Raw genomic sequence first — 25,332 nt, 5'->3', positions numbered from 1 at the left:
ACAAAGGCACTACAGTCTAAAATCGTCCAGTTTGCATCTTCTATCCGAGCAAAAATATATTCCTTAAAGTGAGAAAAGCGTATTATTTCTGTATTTATGGGGGAGAGACACCATCTCTACTCTGATCATCAAACTACCATAATTCTCTTTTCCTTCATCTGTACCTCACAAGGTGAGTGCATGTTAGTTATCGGCCACAAACTAAAATCAGGAGATCTGGGGCTATTGATTTATTTCAACAATTTCCATCAGATAGAATAATTTATACACACACACACACACACACACACACACAATTGCAGAGAGAAAGAAAATCTGCTTGAAAGGCTAAAATAGGCTAAAAGTCTCTTGAAAGTCTAAAAGCTTAGGAAAACCATGGGTGGATGGATGGAATGACAGACAGATGGATGGACAGACAGGCAGATGGATGAGTGGATGAACAGATGGACAGAATATCTCTAAACAACCATGACAGCCATGACAGAAAACAGCAAGTATCTAAGGAAATGGATGGGTATAAACTCTTCTGCTTTTTGCTTCCTTTTCTGTTCCTTTGTGTTTAATGAAACGTTCAGTTTTTAAATCCTGAAAAGAATTTAATATTAACCAACACTGGGTTTTCCAGCAGCGTATAGGAAAAGGAAAGGCTTTGTTCCCGGTACACAGTGAAAACAGACCAGTAAAAATCCACAGGATGTCTAGATCATGATTTCTGGTTTCTGCCTGAGAGTATGCTAGCCACGTTCACCACACTGGACATGAATCACCAAGTGCTCTAGAAGCATTTCCTCTGGCCATGCGGCACTTAGCCCGAGGTGGACACCAGCTTCGATCTCTTGCTATCTCCAAATTATCTCTGAAACTGTGATTTGTTCAATCAACAGTTTATTGCTTTAAGAACATAATACATGTTTTCCTATTGCCAATTCTTTACAAGTCTATACATTCCTAGATAAATGCTTTAGAACAAGCTGCCAGTATTCTTGCTTCCAAGTCTATAATAAAGTACCTAGTGGGAGCTAGCCCATGTCTTTCCCCTTTACAAACACAGGTAGCCAACTGCTGTCTTAAAGTACAAATCCCCTCCTTCTCGTTTTGTTCTTCTAAAGGGCTTTTAAAACACCTGTCATACACATAAGTTACTGAGTTACAAATGACCTAACCCTTCCTTTCATGTAGCTTCTATCTTTAAAATGCAGTAGGTAGGGCTCTGCCATATTGCCACATTCTACATTAGAGATGCTGTGTTCATTATTCAAGTATTATGTTCTGCATCCTCTCACATCCCGGGTATTCTGATTTAAAGCCATCTACGCCTTGTTTGGTTCATTCTCTTCATTCTCTTGAGGGCTGGTGACTGTCACTTCTGGTCTTGGTGGTCTTTGAGCATCCACACCAGCCTGGAAATAAAAATGGGCCAAACCAAATATAATTAAATAAAGTTTACATAAATAACCCATTTAACCATAAAAGTAACCATAAAGCACTACAAAGCATCCCTTGGCTTCCCTTGTTTCTAGCCAGTCACTTCCCCAGTATTGCTTTATTTGAGCTGAGGCCTCATGTGACCATACACCAGTACATGGAGGCATGCACCTGTGATCCCAGCACTGTGGAGGTAGAGGCAGGAGGATCAGGAGTTCAAAGCCAGCCTCAACTGCATAACAGGCTTGAGGCCAGCCTGTTTCAAAAAAACTAAAACAAGTAAATAACTAGATGAAATGAAAGCACAGACTTGTCTCTTATGGTGCAGTTTCCTCTGTGTCCCTAAGTGTTTCTAGAGGCAGTGGAAGAAAGAGCCTGTCATCCTCACCTCCATGTCCTCTGACCCAGTAACTACCCACAGTCCTCTGCTCCTCCATGTCCCCTGACCCAGTGACTACCCACAGTCCTCTGCTCCTCCATGTCCTCTGACCCAGTGACTACCCACAGTCCTCTCTCTGCTCCTCTATGTCTTCTGACCCAGTGACTACCCACAGTCCTCTGCTCCTCCATGTCCTCTGACCCAGTGACTACCCACAGTCCTCTCTCTGCTCCTCTATGTCTTCTGACCCAGTGACTACTCACAGTCCTCTGCTCCTCCATGTCCCCTGACCCAGTGACTACCCACAGTCCTCTGCTCCTCCATGTCCCCTGACCCAGTGACTACCCATGGTCCTCTGCTCCTCCATGTCCTCTGACCCAGTGACTACCCACAGTCCTCTGCTCCTCCATGTCCTCTGACCCAGTGACTACCCACAGTCCTCTGCTCCTCCATGTCTTCTGACCCTGTGACTACCCACGGCCCTCTACTCCTCCATGTCCCCTGACCCAGTAACTACCCACAGTCCTCTGCTCCTCCATGTCCTCTGACCCAGTGACTACCCACAGTCCTCTGCTCCTCCATGTCCTCTGACCCAGTGACTACCCACAGTCCTCTGCTCCTCCATGTCTTCTGACCCAGTGACTACCCACAGTCCTCTCTCTGCTCCTCTATGTCCCCTGACCCAGTGACTACCCATGACCATGGCTCTTGGTCTTCCACCAGAATGCAGATTCATGGTAGGATGTCAAGGGACAAAAAGCATCAGTGTCCGGCAGGGAAGAGAAAGATGTAAAACCAAAGCAGAAAGGCAGATTATCTCCAGGAACAACCATTGTTCCTTGAACATCCCCTGTTATCAATGACATTTGTAACACTTATTCATCTACCCATTAGGCTGCTGCTGAGATGTGAGATGAGAGCTGCCTGGTTTTCAAACGAGAGTTCATGAAATTCTGGAGGCTTCACAGCCTCATAAGGGCCCCTCAGTCTTAAGAACAAGCAGCTCTAGATCACGAAACCCCATATCCATGATTTATGCTGAAAAAGAGAAATAAATATATGTGTGTATGTATAAACGTGTAGATGTATATGTGTATGTATGCATATATGCATGTGCACATATGTGTATGAATATATATACTCATGTGCACACACAAGTATATATATGCATGTTCATATATATGTATATGTGTAGACATGCATGTATATATACATATGCAAATATATATGTGTATAAGTACATTTATGAGTACATATATGAATATATGTATACACTCATGCATGTATATGTGTGTATATATTCATGCATGAATATGTGTGTATATATTCATGTATGTGTATATATGCAAAGGTACTTCATATATCTATGAAAGTATATATGCCAGTGATTATTTGTATCTATCTAGTTGAAAGAATGCCTGTATATGCTTATGTGTGTACATACGCATGTGTATATGCTCCTTTAGTTATGTACCTACATATGTGTGTATTTGTATGTTCTCAGGTCTGCATCTTATTTCACATTGCTTCCCTGTAAGTATCTCAAACAGTGTCTTGAGTGCAGTTCACTCTCATGTCAGTAGACGCAGTTGCTGTTGTGTGTCTGTCTTCTTCTTCCTGCTGCTTCCTACACTGTCAGTTTGCTATCATGCATTTGGTGTCTGAATTTTAGATCTTTTTATTTGTCACATTGCATAAGAACTGTCACATGTGACAAAATATTACATGTAAACTGAATTTCTTTATTTGTGAGCGTGTTTGTATGTGTGTTTGTATGTGTGCATGAGGACAAAGATAGCATATATAATCATTGCAAGAAAGGGAAGAATCGAGAAGACTCCATTGTCTTGCAAGTAACTGTTCCATCTTGAACATTTGATTGGTTCCTAAGGTCTCCAATGAGCTGCTTACCTAAGCTCCAAGAATTATATTAACTGTATTACATACCACAGACACCTGAGGTTCAGACCCTTCTCAAGTTATATAACCCTGAACTTAAGTGATGCCTAATTCCTATCAAAAGCCCTCTTTCCTAATTCAATTTTTAAGTTAATTTATTTTAATTGAAAAAGTACATATGTTTGTGACATATAATGTCCTAAAACATATATACATTGTGGAATGAATGGCAAACTTGAATCATTAACATCAACATTACCTTTTCAATCAGTAGAAATAGAAGTACTCCTTTCAGATCTTCGAATATAAACACACATTCTTAGGAATAGGCATCAGGCTGGACAACACAGCTCCTGAACTTATTCCTCAGAATTGAAATGTTCTGTTCTTTTGCCAATATCTCCCTAGACCCAACCCTCTTTCCCCTTAACCATATCCTACCCTCTGCTTCTATAAAGTCCGAATACATTTTTATGCACAGGAGCTCATACAGCATTTGCACCAGGTTTGTTCTGCTTAACATAATGCCCTCTGATCTTTAATAGCCATGTATTTAGTCTAACCAGGTTGCACACTGAATCAAGCTCAACCCCTGGAAGACTGCATGCTAGGATCTTCCTACAGAGCCCCCTGTAGAACTGCCCTTTGCTTTCATTCTGTAGGCTTCCATCAAAGACTACAACAGGGAGCTCTGTGAGCCCTGCTATTGTTGCCATATGCACAGCCAGAGGACTGTGCTGAGCTCCACGTGAGAAGTTGTGTTCTGTATGTGTTACACAGCCTCTGTGAAAAGATCACCTTGAGTAAAGATGACGTGCAAGGCATGCCTAGTGTTTTCCACTAGGTGTTGAAGATGCTCTGTAGGAGTGTATAGTCGAATGCAGATAGATGTTGAAGATGCTCTGTAGGAGTGTATAGTCGAATGCAGATAGATGTTGACGATGTTCTGTAGGAGTGTATAGTCGAATGCAGATAGATGTTGAAGATGCTCTGTAGGTGTGTATAGTCGAATGCAGATAGGTTTGGACTGACTGTTAAAGCCTGGCCCCGAGAGTACTTTGCGCCACTCTGCTCTTGAACTTCCTCTCTCCCGTGCTTTGCACTGAAACAATTCAGTAATGGTACACTGGATGCTTCATTAATCTACCTAAAGCAGGCGAAACTACTAGACTCTAATTTCTCTAAGGAGCAAGGAAGACGCTGGGAATGTGCATGATGGTCTCTAAGTTAGTTCAAGGTTTCGCTGAATTCAATCCCATTTTCTAATTTGTTCTTCTCTTGTCTTAACCTGATAGGCGGGTGTCAGATGGGTGAGAGAGGGAATGAATAGGTTGATGGGTGAATAGGATGGATGGGTGGGTGGGTGGGTACATAAATGGGTACATGGATGGGCAGATAGAGGACAAAATGAAAAACATGCATGACAGTGCTTGTTAACTGAAACAAGTAGAAATTAAAATAAATAAATGGTGCTTAGCATTCCTAACTATGATAAGGAGATTTGCTGCAGATTCTAAGTGTTTGGCTACTTTCCTAAATATGCTGGGCTACTTCCCTAAGCATACCCATGTGTGTGAGAGCATGTGCACGCTCATTTGTGCACAAGCAAGCTAATAACAATGGAAATACCTCATCTTGTCCACTGTTGTCTCCTTCAGCCTTTCCTTTCTCATCCACTGTTGGTTGAAGCTCCTCAGTAATCTGGTCCAATTCCTCACCATTCTCTTCGTCGGTGCCACCGTTTGCCCGAGAAGGACTTGCCTTCTTCTCCCCTTGCTTTGGGATTCCCTCCTCCGGCTCAGGGGCATCAGCCGCTTTACTACCTGCTCTGTCTTCAGTCTCGCCATTCATTGCTGCAAAGTCTTCTTTCCGTTTGGCATCTTCGTTTGTTTTCTCTCCATCTTCTTCCTCATCCACTATTTCTGCTGGCCTCTTGGGAAGCAAAAGAAACAACAGGAGCTGAAAGGAGTGTGATGGGGCTCTGTCATCGCACACTGTAGAACTGTGACAGATACATTATGGTAAAGTGAAACCTCACAACTGCAGAGTGGTTTACAGGGTTTATGTTTGCTGATCGTCTGCCATAGATGGCCCTTAAAATCTTCACTAGAGAAGCCTGAGAGTCCGGGCTCGTTCTGTCTTATGGGTAAGACAAGGAAGGCACAGAAAGCATCCTGGCACAGTCCTGATGGTTGAGCTATCATCTGAACTGTGCTATGGTTCCAGGTCCTAATCCATATGGCAGCCAGGAAATCAGACAGCAGGGTCCTGGAATAATGGCTGCCTTGTTAATGACCCAGAGGAACAAGTCAGGTTATGACATCATTCTGTGGGGATTGTCCAGCCAGCCTACAGGGGAGGCAATTGCACCAGGATGTAAACTGGGCTTTTCTGCTGTTTTTAGGTTTCCACCTAAGGCCTCAGAGTTGAGAACTTATCCATGGATGCAAATTTTTAAATGTTATAAGCACATATAAAGCTTATATACTTATATAATGATGCCCAATTTCTGTCCAAAGCCTATTTTTCTACTTCTAGCTTGCCTATATGATATTAAACATGTAGTTAAAAATAAAGAAAAGAATGCAGTGTTCCCCGAGGACTGGAAAAACTAGAGCATGGGCTATCGTACCAAGGTTCAAGTCAAGCACCAGCACTCAGCACTGACTATCCGAGTGTCCGGACCAGGAGGAAGTCCATAGGAGGCAAATTCCAGGAAGAAACCAGAGTTGGAAAAGGTGTGGACCTAGTAGTGACTGAGGATAAGCAAAACTCAGGCTCATTGGAGACAGGGTAGCTTTTCCATCTCCTCCCCACACCCTCATCTCGCCTCTCTCAAAAGAGATCAAACTGAGTCACTGAGACACACACCTTGAAGCCATAAAGAGCCATTAGAAAAGAAGAAGAAAATATTGTCATCAAAACAAAAAGTCGGCTGTGGCAGCTGTGGCAGCCCATGACTATAATCCCAGCCCTCAGTAAGTAGAGGCAGGAGAATCACTAAACGTGTCAGGGAAGCCTGACTTACATACCAAGTTCCGAGCCAGTGAGGGCTGCATATCGAGACCTAACTCAGAAAACATAAATAAAACAATAATAATGACAGAAAACGTGTCATGTGAAAATGATTGCTTCCATATATTAACAAGGGATAAACTAAAGAGGAAATTACAATGTATTTTTCATGTACAAAAACATTAAAAAGAAAAAAAGTTACAAATTAAATGAATCAGAGAGATGGAAAATTTGTACACGATGAAAAACACCATGGAATTTAAAAATGGGGATACTAAAGAGTGAATGTGTGGTCCACGTTCATGGCTTGTAGCACTTGAGCTCAAGACAGCAGTGCCCCCCAACACAAGCTACTGAGTCAGAGACCCCTCAATGGTACAGGCCAGCACAGAGCACTTCCATGGAACCCCCAGGAGTTCCATGTGGTGCATTTCCTGTCCTGATGACATGAATGAGAAAAATACTGACACTCTCAGTGCTTATGACCCCATGCAGCAGGACACCAAGATGGGTGGGTGCTGAGCCCCGGAAAATCCGGCTTCTAGTGGCCAGGGCCAGTGATGTCTACACCACGCCTCACTGATTAAACTGTTTAAAGAATTAACAACCTGAAGCCTTTCTCGGAGGCTTCCAACAAGATCTAGGAGTGGGCATTTCGAGGACTGCTGGACAGAGTTGTATAAGAAATATTGGATAGAAATTCAGAAACGCTACAGTGCTAACAGCTGAGAAAAGCTGGGCTCATTCGGAATTTCTCAGACAACAGGATAATTGCACACCAGTGGCTTAAAAACTAGTTCATGTGCACAGCTTGTGGCTTTACTTTGCATGGGACAGATTCCCATATTTGAAGCCTAGGCTGGCCTGCGTTGACATCTCTTGACTGTATCATCAACCCCACCATCCAGGGTCAAGGACAATCTTCACCCACTTCTTCTCCATGGGCAACTTCCTGGCCCTGGGGCCTCAGTACGATCCTCCTTACATGGGGAGGAGAGTGTCTAGATAAAGTTTTCATAAAAATAGGGGGAACACTCATAATTTAATTGTTTTCATAAGTAAATGCTGCCCTTGCTCCTCCAAGTGCTTGCTAAAGTCTGTTGAGATGATTACATGTAAGTGTGGGGGGATGTGGGAGGACCTGTTTCCCTGACATCTGGATCTGTAACTAATAATTAATTATAAAATAAGGACATGATTCCCGTTTTAGATTTTTCTCCTCCTCTTAGTCTTTTTTTAAAGATTTATTTACTTATTATATATAAGTACAGCTGTCTTCAGACACACCAAAAGAAGGCATTATATCTCATTACAGATGGTTGTGAGCCACCATGTAGTTGCTGGGATTTGAACTCAGGACCTCTGGAAGAACAGTTGGTGCTCTTAACCACCGAGCCATCTCTCCAGCCCCCTCCTCTTAGGTTTAACCTCCCTCTTTGACTGATTCCCAGATGTTTACTTTTCTGCCTTTACAGAAGGCTGGTGTAAATTTCTTAGCATCTAGTTCTACATTCGCACTCTGATCCCTGTCATCAGCACCGGTGCCAGCCGCCATCAGCATTACGCTCTTATCTCATTCTTTCCATTAGACGTCCCCAGCATGGCTACTTAGTGATCATCAAACAAAGTCATGGACACAAGGCACAACTTAATAAGATGAAGATTATGATACTGAAATAGCAATTTCATCAATTTAAATAAGATGGTAACATTAGTTAAGAGGCTTATAATCCTTTAAGATACCCTGAGTCTGAAAGAAAACCTACGGTTACCATGGTGCTGCCATTCAGGGAAAAAAGAAAAAAAATGAGAAAACACCAAAGAAAGCCCACTGCTCTGACAGATCTGAAATGAGTAAGTAAAAGGAATGTGTGCTTTTTTTGGTAAAAATTCCTTTAAATCATATATTAAATTATCTACAATGTTTCTAGTGTATACATCAATCAGTCAATTCCAGAACACCCAGCTTTACACACACACACACGCACACACATGCACACACGCACATGCACACAAGTTAAAACCTAAACTGTGGTAAGGTCCTGCAAAGAAAGGTGCACTCCTCTACATGACGGTAGTTATCCAGAGCCTCCCTGTGTAGCTGTATTCCAGTTGGAACATTCACTTCTATAAAGGAGAGCGGTCAGTAAGACCTCTCTGGACTCAGCAAGCTCGGAAAGTTTTCAGTCCCCTCTGAGGGTGAAGATGGCTCAAGCCTCAAAGGATTGCAGCCAGACTGTGGGGCAAGTGGACTGTACCACCAGACAGAAGGTAAGGCGGAAGCAGGAAAACCCCAGGAAATCACATAATTGAGACCAGCAGGCACTGGAACCAACTGGCAGCCAGGCTCTACCTGTCCTGGAACACGTAACCATGACATCCCACTAAGAGGACTGTAACAATCATCATGCTTAAAAACCTAGAGTTCTTCATGCTAATGAGGTATCTAGATACTACTTAGCCAGTGAGTTTTTCTCCCACAAAAGGTATTTAATCCCTCAGGTTCAGCCTGAGAAAGACACATGCCATGAATAAAGCAGATTGGGCAAGCAACGACCAGCAATGAACAGCTCCTTCAACAAGGGTCTACTAAGTCTCCTGGAGAAGGCCCCTCCATACTCTTGGCATTCACCTGGAACCAAACCAGATTCCACCCGTCGCAGACTCAGCCATCCCCTTCCTGCCTGGTGAACGGGCAGACTTGTGGGCCACCGTCCTAAACATCCCCAGTGGCATCTGTGCACACTGGAGATTGAAAGCCACATCTGCTCCAGATGTAGCTGTTTCTCAGCAGGAAGAACATGGACTGGGACCCCTATGTTGGGCTGCATTCTTCCTTCCTCGAGTGGCCTGCTGGAGGCACTCCAGCATCCAAGCAAGGCAGATGAGCAGCCTGATGCTGGACCAAGTAAGGCCACATACATTGAGGACTAAGAACATTTGAATGGCTTCCTAGGCTTTTCTTGCCTTTGAGATCTGTCTGATGAAACTCTCCAGTACAGGGCTGGGGATGTGGCTCAGCTGGTGAAGTGCTTGCCTAGTATGCGCAAAGCCCTGTTTTCAAACCCCAGCACTGAAGAAAATTAGATGTAGTGGAGGGTGTGGTGACATGTGTTTCTAATCCCAGCACTAATAACATACACAGTAAATTTGAGGCCAATCTGGAATACATAAAATTTAGAAACAATGACTTTAGGAAATTCTGAGGCAAATGGATGGAACTAGAGAATATCATCCTGAGTGAGGTAACCCAGTCACAAAAGAACAGACATAATATGCAGTGCACTACCCAAGTACTACTACTGCCTTCCCTACACACATACACAGAGAGACGGAGAGACGGAGAGATGGAGAGACAGAGAGAGATCATTAATGGGAAAGGATAAATGGAGTCTTTCCCAGGTTGAAATTTGATGTGAGGAGAATCCTCTGAGGAAAACAATACACAAAAACCCTTCGCCCACTCCCCTGTGCAACAGAATCCAGGCTGTTCCTCGTGTCTGTGCATGAATAGTGCATCTTCCCCGTAATTAGCACAGCTGCTCCATTAAACTGCCTGGCTCCTCTGGGTGGGATCACTCTCCTGTATTGATTAGGAGAGTGCTAGGCCTCTCCATGTATTGATTTCTTTAGGACTTTCTAATCCTCTAATTGTAGGTCATACAAAATCAGTGAACACAAATTGCTCACCAGATAAGAGCCTCTCCCTTCCTCCAGAACACTGGCATGGAGATGGAATGATGGGAGAAAAGTCAAACTCCTCTGTGGAGACCCCTGGAAATCATTCAAGAGAGGCCTTCTCTTATTCACCCCTAAGCCCACAGTGGCAGACAAGGGATGTTCATCGTCTTTAATGAGGTAAGGGGGTAACAATCGCCTTGGGAAAGCACTGGTGACGAGGAGGGACACACATTTGTCCAGCTCTGTGCTGGTGCCTGATGTCACGTTCTATGTGTCTCACATACATAATGCCATTCGTATTGGTCCCCAACAACGACTCAAGAATAATACTGCTATTGCCCTGATTTGCAGATATGGAAGAAGACAGAATTCAGTGAGTTTTCCCTGAGATGAAGAGTTTAGAGAACACAGTAGAACTCCACTCGGAAGGATCCGAGTCAGAAGCCTTAACATCAGTACCTGGTAACACCTCCACAGAGGACAGCATTCCTGATGGACCCCACTGACACTGCACCACAGAGTTCTAGACCACGTGAGCAGCAAGCCTGGTCACACATGTGTCACATTAAAACAGGCATTCTAGCTGTGATATGCCTCTTTAAGAGAAAGTGACATTTTTATCCTACAACCTGCCAGCCCACTGCTAGGATCTGGGGAAAAGGAAACGGGTGACTGCTGGTGGGGTCATTTGGGGTCAAGAAAACAGACTTTCAAACGCGGTGCCTGGAAAGAGTTTTACCCACAATCCTGTCCTCTACCTGACACTTACATCAAAGTTTGGTCAGTTTGTGACTCAGTTTTTCAGAAAACAGGTTTTTCTATAGAGATCGTTCCTCCCAGGGGTATACATATCCTGAGATTTCATGATGAGCTCATGCCTGTGAGTAATTGCACAGTTTCCTATACATAAGGCACAAGTGCCTTTCACTGCAGTTTAAAGATTTGTTCTTTCTACTGGATTTAAATTATGTATTACATAACCAGGGGTGCAGAAGTCATTCAAACTTCTGTGGTCTCAGTCTTCCAGGCTCCTTGGCATTCACACGGAGCACATGAAACAGTGGGTTAGAGACGTATACATACTATACACATGTATACAATCACAGACACCACAGACCTTCAAACACACAGCTCTGTATAGGAAAATCAACTTTTGCCTTTTAAAGAGCACACAATTTATCAGTAATATATTACATGTTATATAATGTATAATAGAATACATCTTGGTAATTGCTCTTAATATTAGTTATTAGAGATGCTAAAGCAGATTTCCTCTTTTACATGACATCAGCAATGGAATTTTGAGTACATGTTGTCTATATCTGTCCATACCATATCTTACTATTGAGCTTCTCACACTCTGAGCAGGCACTTGATGTGTATGAAAAGTTGAGAAAAGTTTGGAGTTGTTATAACTGGCTATATCCTCATAACATTTGGGTTTCTGGCTGATTCCCAGCCCGCTGAGAAAAGAAAGTGTTTTCATTTATTGTATTAACACCACCATTTGTGAGATATAGCTTCAGGTGTTAAGATTTCAGCTAGCTAAAATGCATAGAATTTTCTAGTGCCAGTACTCTATCTAACCCCCCTTTCCTGAACCTCATTCTTCTCATCCTGAAAACACACCACTGTGGAGAAACTGAGAAAGCAAAGAGCTGAATCAATAAACACGGAGAGACCAGCTGGGCTCCATGGGGACCGCAGGGGCGACGTGGAGACAGACGTGAGCAGGTCCGGTGCTCGCTTTGGAACAGAAGCGTATTTCTGTACTTGATGGCAGAGGCAGTGGTGGTGAAAGCACAGAAATATCATGCTTGTTTTTATTTCTGTTCCCATGGAAACTAAAATCATTTCCTACCCAGCTGAATGAGGTATTTGGAAATAATCAGTTTCAATTTTTCATGATAGCTAAGTACGGCTTCCTTGCCCTCAGCTTTCTGGCTTACTTTCATGGAGGAGGAGGGGACTGACATTGTCTGAGGGCACAAAGGCCACAGAGATGGTGATTATCTGAAGAATCCGAAGGTCCAGATGAGGGGCGAGGCTGAGCCTGCCACTGGCCAGTAGCTACTCACCCAGGCCCCAAAGGGCTCTGAGAGCTCTGTAGCACCCACATTAAAATGTAGTTTACCGGAAGCATCCAGCGAGTGTGGGATTATGAAGTCATCATTGGAAAGGGGAGCACAGTACGTTTTCTCATTTTAAAAGGAAATGTTGGTTTTCTTTCATTTTCACGGAAATTCCCCGCAGGCTACATTTTAATGTTTTACACCATTTCTCTCAATTAAACATCAACCTACAAACTCGGATTTGCTAAGAGTCTAATTTCTGGTGAGCTCACGGAAGGTCTGGCTCCTCCTCATCCCGAGGCTCCCTGAGTTTGGGATGCTCCCAGCCCCAGCAGGAACTGGACCCACCTCACACCTGTGGCTGGCATACAGTGTGCACCAACACCTGTGGCTGGCATACAGTGTGCACCAACACCTGTGGCTGGCATACAGTGTGCACCAATGGACTCGAGCTTCTGATTCCTTTCATGCTCAGGCAGAAGACAATCTCTCCACTGCCCTTCATGAGGGGTTCTAAGACAGCCGTAAACCAGAAGCCAGTGCCTCTGGACTCCTGCCGTGCCAACAGCATCAGCAGCGTGTGGTGTATCTGTGGAAGAATAACTCTCTCCAAAGAGAGTTTTGTTTCTTCTATGACAAAATAAAAAATTGAGTCCCAGCTCCCTGTGGTTCTAAATGTTTTACTTCTACTTAGTAAGTGCACTTGACTGAGGAGGAGTTGAGGTTGTGTTACTGCGTTTGAAAACTAGATTCTCGTAGGCCCTGCCTCTTGCTGGGTTCCTGGAAGAAGCTTCATGTGACTACTGGTCATCTCTGAGAAGCAGGGTCGAGTCAGTGATAGACCACGCCAGGAAATCTGGGGGTTCAGATTTCAAAACCCCTCTTCACTGGTTATAGTCTTTGAAATGGTATTGCATTCTGTAGATGTAAACAGGAGTCACAGCTGAAACTACCCAAGGGGCTGTGTGGGCAATATAAATGCTTAACTTGGGACACATGTAGGAGAATAGGAAGAACCAGCTTTAAAAAAAAAAAAACAAAACATGTGGCATGCCAAACCAATGCAGGCACAGTATACTCCAGGTTGGCCACTAACTACCTCCTGGGGAATCCAGTCACAGACCACCATGTCTCCATCCTACCCCTGGGGAATCCGGTCACAGACCACCATGTCTCCATCCTACCCCTGGGGAATCCGGTCACAGACCACCATGTCTCCATCCTACCCCTGGGGAATCCGGTCACAGACCACCAGCTCTGTATCCCTAGTGTAGATTAAGTGAAGACAGTTTAGGATGAAAGTGACTTCTGGTTGAACACTAAATTGAACATTATACTTTGTTTTGCCCCCGACATCTTCCAAATGTCCCTCCAAAGTATCAGTAAAGGGAACTTTTAAAGGAATCCAGCCATAAAAAGAAATAATAGCAACAAGAATTGGGATGTAATAAAGTCAATAGACTGTATGTCCAAAACAGATTGGATGTAAGAAAACACAAATACCCAAAAGGAGAGAGTAAAGAATGGGCGTGCACACACCTTGTACCAGAGCCACTGAGAAGTCTCCTGGTAAGAGTCCAAAGTCCCCTTTTCAAAGTCCTAACTACTCAGCGCTAGGCTCACACTGACAAAGCAAATACCTAAAGTGAGTTCTCATAAAAATCACAAGAGAAATACTAAAACTACCAGAGAAGAGAGAGGGAGAGAGAAAGGTTCTTTCTGTAAATGCTGTGAGCCAAACACACTGCCCTGGATCTCAGCAAACTCTGCTCTGCGATGTCCTTGGTGACTCAAAAAAGAAAAAAATCTATCTAGCACCAAAGCAGAAATCAAAACAGAAAGATAAAGAGGAAACCTCTAAGAACTACACCAGAAAAATGAAGTTTGAAACAGCAGAGCGTCAGTATTTAGGGAAGAGGTCACATCCATGAAACAAGAATAGTACGCTATAAAAGAACACTCAGGGCTGGGGAGATGGTGGAGCTGTTAAAGTGGCTGTTTCACAAGCATGAGAACCTGACTCAGAGTCCTAGCACCCACTTAATAGCCAGGCATATATGCATCATTAACCCTAGAACTGTGGTGGGGAGGCGGGGGTGGGGGATCAGAGACTGAAGAATCCCTGAGGCTCTGTTATTCAAACTAATGTGATCCAGGGTTAGTGAGACACCTTTGCTTTAAAAAGAAAAAAAAAAAAAAAAGGCTAATGGTGATAAAGACACCCAGAAATCAAATCTCTAACTTCCACACACACATGTACCCATGTGCACATGCATACAATCAAGTACATACCACACAAACATACACACATAGACAACATGGGGGAAAGGACAAGAACATTCAGAAGTATGAAAGATTCCAGAAGTTAACCATATGGCAGCCCAAATGAGAATAGCAGCAGGGTGGCAGCTGAGAGTGTGTGGCAGGGAAGAGCCCCTGCCCAGGAAGCACAAAGCGCTGAGCTCAGTCCCCGGCCCGGCATATTTTTAGGTGTGACTTGCGTTTTGTTTATGTGATGTAACATATATAAGTATCATATATATACACATATATATGAATATATATGATATAACTTGACTTTTTAAGAAATGATTTATAGAGACGCAGAGCAGAAAAGATGATTAGGACTTCAGTATAGTAGGATCTATGTACAAATACTGAAGTTCAAGAAAGAAGATTATTAGAGAAATAACTCAACGTTTCTGCCAGAACCAGAATCAGATATTTCCAGGAGAGAAGCACAGTGAACGGTCAGCGTGTGAGAAGGCCTACCCCAGGAGCCTCCCTGGAAACTGGGAATACCAGGAACAAGAAAATGAGCCCAGCAATGGGGAAGTGTTAATCACAGAACTTCAAAGTTCTCAACTGCCCTCCTGGGTGGGAAGCTAATTGAACAGGGTTTTCCAAGTCCTGAGACAAGTCAGGTGACCCTAGAATTTTACACATAGCCATACTGACAATCAAGTTTGAGTAGAGAAATCAAGGCTATTTTCAGATATAAAAAGCCTCTCACTGGGACTGTAGCTCAGTGGTAGAGCATTTGCCTTGTATGCATGAGGCCACAGGTTCAAAATGTCTCTCCCACAGGATATGACTCCCATGGAGTATTTCTCTGGCTAAAGGGAAATTGATTACACCTTCATTTTGTGTGGGGAACTTTCCTATAATAAAGGATTAATCACACACACACACACACACACACACACACACACACACACACACACACACGAAAAAAGACATGGAATCCAAATACCAGGATCCATACACCAGAGAAACACAGAAAATTCTCAAAATAGCGATAAGGAAATTCCAGGCCGATCTGAGAAGCACATGCAGACACAGACTAGGCAGCTTCAGTGAGATTGCATAGTCAGCCGTGCAGAATGGGTCAGGAAGACAGACCCACAGCTTCGGCGATGGGTGCACAGAAAGCTAAGCAAAGGAAAATCGACGGGCCATAGCCAAGCGAGAAAGTCAGGAAGGTGACAGTGTAGCTGAGGAAGATACAGTGAGGACAGCCTGCAGATCCAAAATAAGCCAGCAAAAGTCATAAAATTATAGTAGAAATAAGGGCAAAGGGTATGCTTATACATTATGTTGACTTCTGGCTGGGAGGGAGGAGGGAAGAGGGAGGAGGGAGGAGAGAGGAAGGTGGAGAGAGGAGGGAGGAGGGAGGAGGGAGGAGAGAGGAAGGTGGAGAGAGGAGGGAAGAGGGAGGAGGGAGGAGGGAGGAGGGAGGAGAGAGGAAGGTGGAGAGAGGAGGGAAGAGGGAGGAGGGAGGAGGGAGGAGGGAGGAGAGAGGAAGGTGGAGAGAGGAGGGAAGAGGGAGGAGGGAGGAGGGAGGAGGGAGGAGAGAGGAAGGTGGAGAGAGGAGGGAAGAGGGAGGAGGGAGGAGGGAGGAGGGAGGAGAGAGGAAGGTGGAGAGAGGAGGGAAGAGGGAGGAGGGAGGAGGGAGGAGAGAGGAAGGTGGAGAGAGGAGGGAAGAGGGAGGAGGGAGGAGAGAGGAGGGAGGAGAGAGGAGGGAGGAGGGAGGAGGGAGGAGGGAGGAGGGAGAAGAGAGGAAGGTGGAGAGAGGAGGGAAGAGGGAGGAGGAAGGAGAGAGGAAGGTGGAGAGAGGAGGGAAGAGGGAGGAGGGAGGAGGGAGGAGAGAGAAAGGTGGAGAGAGGAGGGAAGAGGGAGGAAGGAGGAGAGAGGAGGGAGGAGGATGGAGAGAGGAGAGAGGAAGGAGGAGCACTGGAATAACCAGCTCCCACAGTCATGGGGTAGAAGATTTAATAAACAATACCTAAATTGTAAAAAATAAAACCAAGAGATTAGTTCCATAATCTTTGAGATGATAAGATTATTTTATGTTTGTCTAAAGATAAAAGTTAATAAGATTCCAATTAAAACAGCAACCTCATGTAAGACTTAGAAGACCTCAGAGGTATTAAATTAGGGTGTTATATAGTTTAGAAAACTGAAATGAACTAATTAAAATTATTTACCCCAGGAATAGAAATAGAGATGGAGAGATGTAAGGTGAGAAGGTGTGTTTTTTTGCTATAACCCTTGTCAAAATGGTTGACTTGAAAATATTACGTGCAGAACTTTGGCTGAAATATATGTGAAATATGTAAATCAAAACATAACATAAACCATATTAAAACAACAAAACAAAAACTGTCTGTTCCAGCACCAGGATGGTAGATTCTACCCTACTGAGCGAAACAACTCAGCATGAAAGCATTTTGAGATTCTCATTACTCTACTTTCAATGTGCCGTGCTCTGGTGGAAAAGCTGTAGAGAAGTACCTCAACTCTTAATCCCTCCCACGCCCCCAGTGATGACAGTTACCTCTGTGTCTTCTGAGAAGCTAGCTGTGTTTTAATGGCACTTGTTAGCCTGTGTCTCACAGGTAGAGGGCCTCTGTTTCCTGGTCCTTAGTGACTGAGGGTGTATAGGAAAGAAGCTCATTTTCTTGCTTCCTGCCCTTCCACATCATGTTCTGAAGGCTCACGGGGGCACACGGGTGCTGGGCATTAGCTAACCTGGTACTCGTCCACCCTGGGTTAACTTAAGCTATGCATGAAAAAAATAAGATTTTTAAAGTCTGACTTATTTTTACTAGACCTAAGTTGTCTCCTAATAAAAGTGGCTTGCTCTGGCCTTCCAAGAGACACTGGAGTCTCTCCGTGAGCTTGGAAGCCATGCTGGGTGCACCACTGTCAGCATTAAACGTTGAAACTGCCCACCAAGAGGCTGTGTGCCCTCAGCTGGCAGCCCCTGTCCAGAGGCTATGCAGTGTTTTAGAAGTTATAGCACCGGCCCAGGCTCCAGCCTCGCTCTCTAACTCCCAGCCTGTCACACGAGACTGGAACTCAGTTCTGCAGTCCACAGAGTGGCGGGCTGGAACTGTGACATCGAACAAACATTTCTTCTCCTAGACTACCTCTGGCAGATGCTACGGTCAGGGCAACAGAAAGTAGCAAGTCTCTGAAAAATAGAAAGAACCCCATCTAGGGATGAACTCAGACTCTTGGCTGGAATGCGCCAAAACAAGATACACAGAGCAGCAACATGCCCCCTGCTGTGTGAGCGGAAATGCTAGAAATGCCAGGGCAGGAGATACCTGAGGCTCTGCCTCCTCTGCAGTGAGCGACCTAATCTGCCAGCCTCCAGGATGCTAGCTAGGGTCAAAAACAAGTTGCTCACTGTAGGCACAACAGATGGAGCGCTGGCAGTGGCTCAGAGCCTTTCCCACATGGGACGGGGCTGCCTGAGGACCCCTCTGCGGTTTGCCTGTCAGAAAAAGAGCTCCAGGCTTGAGGAACCCAAATCGGTTTTAGTGGTTTTATTATGGGGAAAAAAATGTACACAACATGAAATTTGCCTTGGTGGTCGATCTTGCGTGTGTGAGGAGATTGAGATACATTTCTGTGGTGGGCAGTAAACCCGGCCTGAGCTTTGGAGCACAGGACACATTTCCCTTATCACTAGAGGGCAGTCAACATGCCTGGCCCCCCCTCCATATTGGCATTCTGGGCCACATCATTTTTGTCGGGAGGGTTCTTGTGTACATTGCAGGATATTAGTGGCCCCCTTGACCAGTGACTCACCAGAACCCAACAAAGTTCACGCCGATTGGACAGCAAACATGTCCTTATAGCTAGCATGATATCCCTCTAGAGGCAAAGCAGCCTCCAGTGAGGTTGATGATCCTAAAGAAGGTCAAAGGAAGTACCTTTGCTTTCCAAGGTCGTTCACCATATAAACATCCTCGAGAAGACAGAGAGACCCGTGTGAAGGTCCAGTGGGGGAAGGTTCTGCTGCCCAGCACAAAGAGCTTAATCCCTGGGGCCCACGTGGTGAAAACCGTACACATACAACACATATACACACATGCACATATGTGTATGGACATACGTGTATATTTATCAACATTTACATATTACGTATGTGTGCGTGTGTGCATGGAAAGCGGAGATGGTGAGGTTTGTCTGCCCAGTGGTCACCAGTTACTCAGATAAGAGCCATGCAGTTCTCAGCCCTTAGCAGGTACCTGATGAGAGGTGTCTGCTACTTAATGCAAACCACGGAGGGGTGAGTTCTTCGGAGCTGCTCTTACTGTTATGGAGCCGATGCCCTTGGTGATAATCACCGCACTCCCTCTCTGGCTTCAGATTAAAGCTAGCTAACATGCAGAAGTGGCTCTGACAACGTGACCACCGTGGAACAAATGCAGCACTGTGAGCAACGGAGCAGAAGGAAGCAGGGAGGAGCCTCTGCCGCCAGCTGCTTTCCTCCAGGCTGTCTCCTGGCGCTGGTCTTGCCCATTGGCTGTTCATCTCTCACGCCCCCTGGCTGCTCTTTTCTCCTCTATCTCCACTTGTCCAATAAGAAACCAGACACTGAGAGGAAGGCTGACCCAGCGACATAGGAGATCTATTCTCCTCCCCACGCCCCTCTCTCCAAACCACCTAACACCGAGGCAAACAGAGGCCCCTCCCAACTGCACACACTTCTTAAGACTAATATAAATTAGTCTTAGCTACTACAACTAATCAATTTGTGTATACATGACTACTCTTCTTTGTCTGAAAATATAATATTTAATTATGGTTTCACAGAACACTTAAAATTCTGTTTTCTCCCAGGGGGGAAAAATAACTACAATTGGGGTTTATTAAAAAAAAAAATTATTAGTGAGAGCAAATACCAGAAGATAAATTGGATTTTTGAAATCTGTGAATTTTAGCACACCAGGCGTTTCCCTGGGAGGAAGGTGTGCAGAAAGTGTGGTGGGGTCATTGGGCGTCTGTCTCACAGTCTCCGATAAGACAGATACGTGTTGGAAGGTGGCTCGTGCATCTGCCTGATGTGAGATTTGCTTTTAGAAGAGGAAATAGCACACAATAGCCAGGGGACTCGTGGCAATTCCTAGTGACCTCTACCCTTCTCCAGAGTCCCGCGCTGAACCCCGGCCCTCCAGTTATAATTGTAATGGTCCTATTAAAAAGTATAACAGGGAGATTTCTATTCATTTCTTTATTTTGGACACAGGTGTCAGTATTTTTTTAAGTTCTCCAAATTATTTCAATATGGAGCCAAGCTTGAAATAGCAAATTAATCTAATATGTACACTGGATGGTAGCAGGTACAATAGCTGGTTAAACAGACTGCTGCCTTATTTATCATCTCCTTTAGAATGCAAACGGATTCCTATGTATAAACTCATTTGGTACATACAATGGGGGCTTTCAAAGGTTCCTTGTGTTATTACTAGGAACTCTATGAAATCTTTCAGTGTGAGAAATTTTTAAAAGTGAAAGAGAGAAAAATGCCCTGTAATTCCTATAATGCTATTATTGGGTTTTAATAAGGAATTACTGTAAACAAAGATAAAAGTGTGTGATAGGGCCTAGGGGGTTGGCTCGGTGGGTAAGAGCCTGCTAAGCAATCAAGAGGACCTGATTTCAGATGCCCAGAACCCACATGAAAAGCTAGGCCTGGCACACATCTTTGACCCAGTACTGATGAGGCAGAGACGGTGGATCCCAGGGGCTTACCAGCCAGCTAGTTCACCAAACCAGTGAACTCCAGGTTTACTTAGAAACTCTGTCTCAAAAATAAGACAGAGAAGACGGTTGATGTCCATCTCTGCCTACACACACACACACACACACACACACACACACACACACACACAACACCTTCCTGTTACACAAATAAGCACATGGCTCCCCTAACCTGGAAAAGGAAATTACTATACACATAGAAAACAAGGCTCGTTTTCCCAGTGTAGAGAACACCAAGGTACTGAGGTAGAAGAGGATGGTTGGGAGAGGGAGCACCTTCATGGAGGCAACGGGAAGGGGAAGGGGGATGGGATTGTGGGAAAGGGATAACATCTGAAATGTAAATGCAGAGAATATTCAATAAAAAAGAAAACATTTGAGTTATATTCATGTGAGCAACTCCTTCAAAAAAAAAAAAAAAAGGAAATCTGGCCTCAAAAATGTTGAAGATCCTGAAGGAGAGAATATTATGGCATTTTAAAAACACATTTTTCACAAAATGATTTTTTTCATAGATTAAAACTCCCATCTGATGCTTCTTTCTGTTGATCCGACTTTGTCCGTGAGCTTGTGGCTCACATCCAGCCCTCTCTGTCTGTCCTGCTTATTAAGAGCACGCCGTTTCCGCATGAAAGAGAGGCAGTGGGTGTTTTCTGGAGAGGGGGCCAAGTACTGTGCTGTACTTCCAAAGTCTTTCGGCCCCTTGGCACCTGAGGGAACTGGGGGGTGACCGCCATCATGGCTGGGTTCTGTGACTGTTTAGAGGTATGAGGATTACCTGATCCACTGGTACCTCAACCTGGGTGTCTTCATCTTCTTGAACTTCTGCTGCACCCCTTGTTTCAGATCTCTCTGCTCCAGCTTTGAAAATGCCATCGTCTGTGGAGACAAACCCAGGTGAAAATAATCAAAATCCAATCGTGACATCGTGTGGCTGAAAGCTGGCATTGCAGTAAAATGTCTGAAGAGGACGCCTGTGTTCAGTTCCTCATACAGGGCTAGGATTGAAAGGTCCTGGGCCCCAGTCTTAGGCTTTGACTGAGAAGAGGTGGGATGACCAGAGTAAGGCTGCCTGTGCCTCACTCTGCTGGAATGCCTGCCTGCTCACGCACTGCTGCTGACTGGTAGCACCAGTAGCCAGAGCTGGAAAAGCCTCCTTGCTGGACCCCAGTCCCCTCCTAGCCAACAATCAGTGACAATGTTCCCTGTTTTACAACACGTTTAAGAGCCTCCGTTTCCCTGGAGGATGCTATGCATTCAGTATAATATAGGCAAACAATTCTCTCTATTCAGAGTAGGAAAATATGTTTTCATTGCAGCGGGCTCATACACACGGTGGACCCTTTGAATCTCTCCAGAAAATCAGCATGCTTTAGCTTTGCAGATTTCTATTGGATTGTCACAACCTGTGGCTTTCAGCTATGACAACAGAAGAGACCTGAACCCTGAGGGATTTTGGCTAAGCCCCTGCAACTTGCTTCCCTTTGCAAAGCAGCAATCTCTGCTGAAGAACTTTTAATGTCTCCCCTTGGGGGGTGGGGAGTCCCTTTTCCAGTCCCAGTAATCAAATCCTACAGCCATCTGTCATTCTGTCTGCTTGCTTCCAGACAGATCCAGTGCTTCGGCTGCCCTCACAGACGTCTTCTTTGTCTAATGTGTAAGGCTCTCCGGGCATGGGAATGTTACCTCCTTTACTGGTGCTCTACTGCAGTGTTTGACTAGCCCTGCAGTCTAGAAAATGTTCCTGCCTTTTGTCTTCTATAACAAAGGCATGATTGTTAGAAAAATTACTTAATGCGTGCCACATGACACCAGAGATTGCTAAAGTTCCAAGATCAGCCTTAACTACATGCACAATGTATGTTTACATTTGAGGAATAATCAGACACAGAACACCAACACTAAAGTCTGAGACATGACTCAGTTTACACAGCACAAGGATCTGAGATCATGCTCCAGCACACACGTTAACCAAATAAGCAGAAGAGGAAAGGGGGGGCAGCGGCAGCAGCCAGGTGTGGCAGACACAAGAGGGTCCCCCGGGGCTCACTACCCAGCTAGTTAGCAGAATCAGCGGGCTCCAGGTTCAGTGAGAGACCGTCTCAATAAACAAGGTGGAAAATTATCGTGAAATGGTGAAGACACCAGAGGTTACTCTCTGGCCTCTACACACACACACACACACACACACACACACACAGAGTGCACCATTTAATTCATCCCACAGCCTAGAAACCCTCCAACCCTGTCATGTCACACCTTAGGACACAAGTTCCTCACCATGGTGCAAAGAATTGGGGTTGGGCAGCACATGTCGTATAGTTTCCCTTTCCTGTACGTTCACATACACTGACCTCTCTTGCCGACAGAAACCCCACCGCCATCATGCGGCTTTGTACTTGGAGGGAACTCTGTCCCTTTTCACATGATGAGTATTCCTTGACATTCTGGTCTCTGAGAAGCATCCTTTGCTGCAATGCCAGCAACCACAACACTGTCTCCTTCGCATTCACTGCCTGGTGCTCATTTGTTGGCTAACTTCCTGTCCTTCACTTCCTCCCAAAGTGGAGAACTGGGGGGCGGGGCCTGTGTCCACCTCACTCATTTCGGCCTCCATCAATGAACAGAACTCTCAGCATAGGCATCAAAAAATATTGCTGGAGAAATGATTGGATGCTGGGTTATATTTGTATGTGTGAGGAGCCAAACACTTAAAAACACATTCATTTCCTTCCCTGTTCTAATCAGCCTATCTCCAGGCTGGCCACGCTTGGCACTATAGAGTTTGAATAGAGATGGGGTAGAAGGACAAAGGGACTCAAGGAGCAAAAAGATTGAAGTGCATCCTGGACCGGGATGGGTAAAGTACTATGTCGAAGCCTAAATAGTAGTCCTCCTGCCCTTGTCTAGATGCCCACATCAGAATACTGGGAAACGGTGGCCACTGTATGCTCTGTGGAACATAGAAGGAAGGCATCATAGGCTGAGTCTGATGTGGATCCAAAGCAGTTATAATGGTGCCTGGAGGTAAAGGGGGGAGCCAGTGAATGGACCAGAAAGTGAAAGAGAATCCAGCTGCTCTCGGTGACTTTGAAGGCAAAAGGGAGCCCTCGGCAAGAACACACAGCCTCTGGGGACCAGAGTAGCCTACGGCACAATTCTTCTCTTGATTTTGAGCCCAGTGAGCTCTGTGTTGGAAGTCTGGCTTCTGGAACTACAATACCCTCAGTGTTAGTTTGTGCCAAATATGGGGTCATTTGTTATAGCAGTCAGAGGTAACTAATACATCATAGGTCCAGAAATAATGGTCCAGAGAAAACCACCCACTTCTAATCCCTGCAGAAACCTGCTTTGCAAAGACAAGTACAAGAAAGACCCACCAACCACCATCCAGGTCTCCATCCCCTACCAAGGACGCAGTGGGCAGAAAACCCTTCCTTGAGCCTCTGGTCCTTTGCTTTCTTCCCACAGCAGTGTCATTATTGGCCTTTCCCCCTCCCCTACAGCATGCAAATGTCATCACCACACACACAACTGCCAGAAGGGAAGATATTCAGTATTGTAATGCTCCCACTGCCTGAAACCTTTGTCATAAAAGCTGTTTGCTGAGAAACTGAGGAGCAAGGATGAACTCAATGCACAATACCGCTTGCTTTCAATTACTACTCCGGGGGGTCGGATTCGGTGCTTGGATGCACACTGCGCCCGAATCCAGCCCTCAACTTTTCTTCGTATCATAAATGAACATTTTAGTGCATACTACATCGTAAAGCACGGACAAACACTCCGGGAAAAATAAAATGCTTCTGAATTAGTATTCAATTGTCTCTTAAGACTCTTCTTCCTTAAAACGCAAAAACAGAGCTTCCGAGGTGGGAAAGGCATCTCGGGGCTGTGTTCACGGTAAACATGAATCTGCTTCTCCTGATGGAGGGGGCAAGGAGCGCCAGTGAGTCCCAGGCGCCCGGCGACTGTGGCTGAGATGAGAGCCTCCCGACTCAAGGCCCTTGGATTTCAGCTCATTGCAATTCTCAGATTTTAAAAAGCAGCTGAGTGATTGATTAGCTATGACTCAGTCACATGACTGCTGACAATCAGTCCTCCAGGCCAGCAAAGTTTTCTCAACAGAGCTGATTTTTTTTTTTATAAATTTGTTTACTTTATGTATTTGAGTACACTGTTGCTCTCTTCAGACACACCAGAAGAGGGCGTCAGATCCCATTACAGATGATTGTGAGTCACCATGTGGTTGCTGGGAATTGAACTCAGGACCTCTGGAAGATCAGTTAGTGTTCTTAACCACTGAGCCATCTCTCCAGCTCCCTTAAAGAGACACAGTTAATTTTTAACTACTTTTTATTTACAGCCTCTCTCTCTCTCTCTCTCTCTCTCTCTCTCTCTCTCTCTCTCTCTCTCTCTCTCTTTCTCTCTCTCTCTCTCTCTCTCTCTTGTGCACACATGTGTGTGTGTGCACATGTGTGTGGTGACTGGGCACATATATGTACAGATGAGTACACACATCCATACACAGAGGTCAGAGAAAGACCAACTCCCTTGACTCAGGATCTCTCAGGCCATCGCTCAGAGCTGAGACTGCAGGTGTGGGTAACTATCCAGCTTTTTACGTGGGCACTCAGGACTCGAACCCAGAACCTCATGGTTTTGCAACAAGTATGCTTACCTATAAGTCATCTTCCTGGTCCAGAATTATTTAAAATTATTCTTAAATACTGTTACACATCCCATTTTAGTACATCTAATGCCTTAAACAAATTATCAGGATGCATTAGAAGTAAAGTAATA

General features: G+C 44.8%; 1 protein-coding gene across 1 annotated transcript in view; it reads right to left on the bottom strand.

Annotated features, from left to right (window-relative positions):
- Nucleotides 1-1,170: 1,170 nt before the first annotated feature.
- The window catches only part of DCDC2 (doublecortin domain containing 2), a 134,491-nt gene continuing 110,329 nt past the window's right edge, over nt 1,171-25,332 (bottom strand). The window contains exons 9-11 of the mRNA XM_080917758.1: nt 21,308-21,408; nt 5,333-5,635; nt 1,171-1,400 (exon numbers count right to left, since the gene is read on the bottom strand). Of these exons, the coding sequence (XP_080773884.1) occupies nt 1,311-1,400; nt 5,333-5,635; nt 21,308-21,408 (494 nt within the window). The 3' untranslated portion in view covers nt 1,171-1,310. The remainder of the gene's footprint in view (nt 1,401-5,332; nt 5,636-21,307; nt 21,409-25,332) is intronic.

Source organism: Micromys minutus (assembly GCF_963924665.1).
Source record: "Micromys minutus genome assembly, chromosome: 6".
NCBI classification, from domain to species: Eukaryota; Metazoa; Chordata; class Mammalia; order Rodentia; family Muridae; genus Micromys; species Micromys minutus.
Note: the sequence above shows the minus strand (reverse complement) of the source record. Positions and strands in the feature narration are given on the sequence as shown.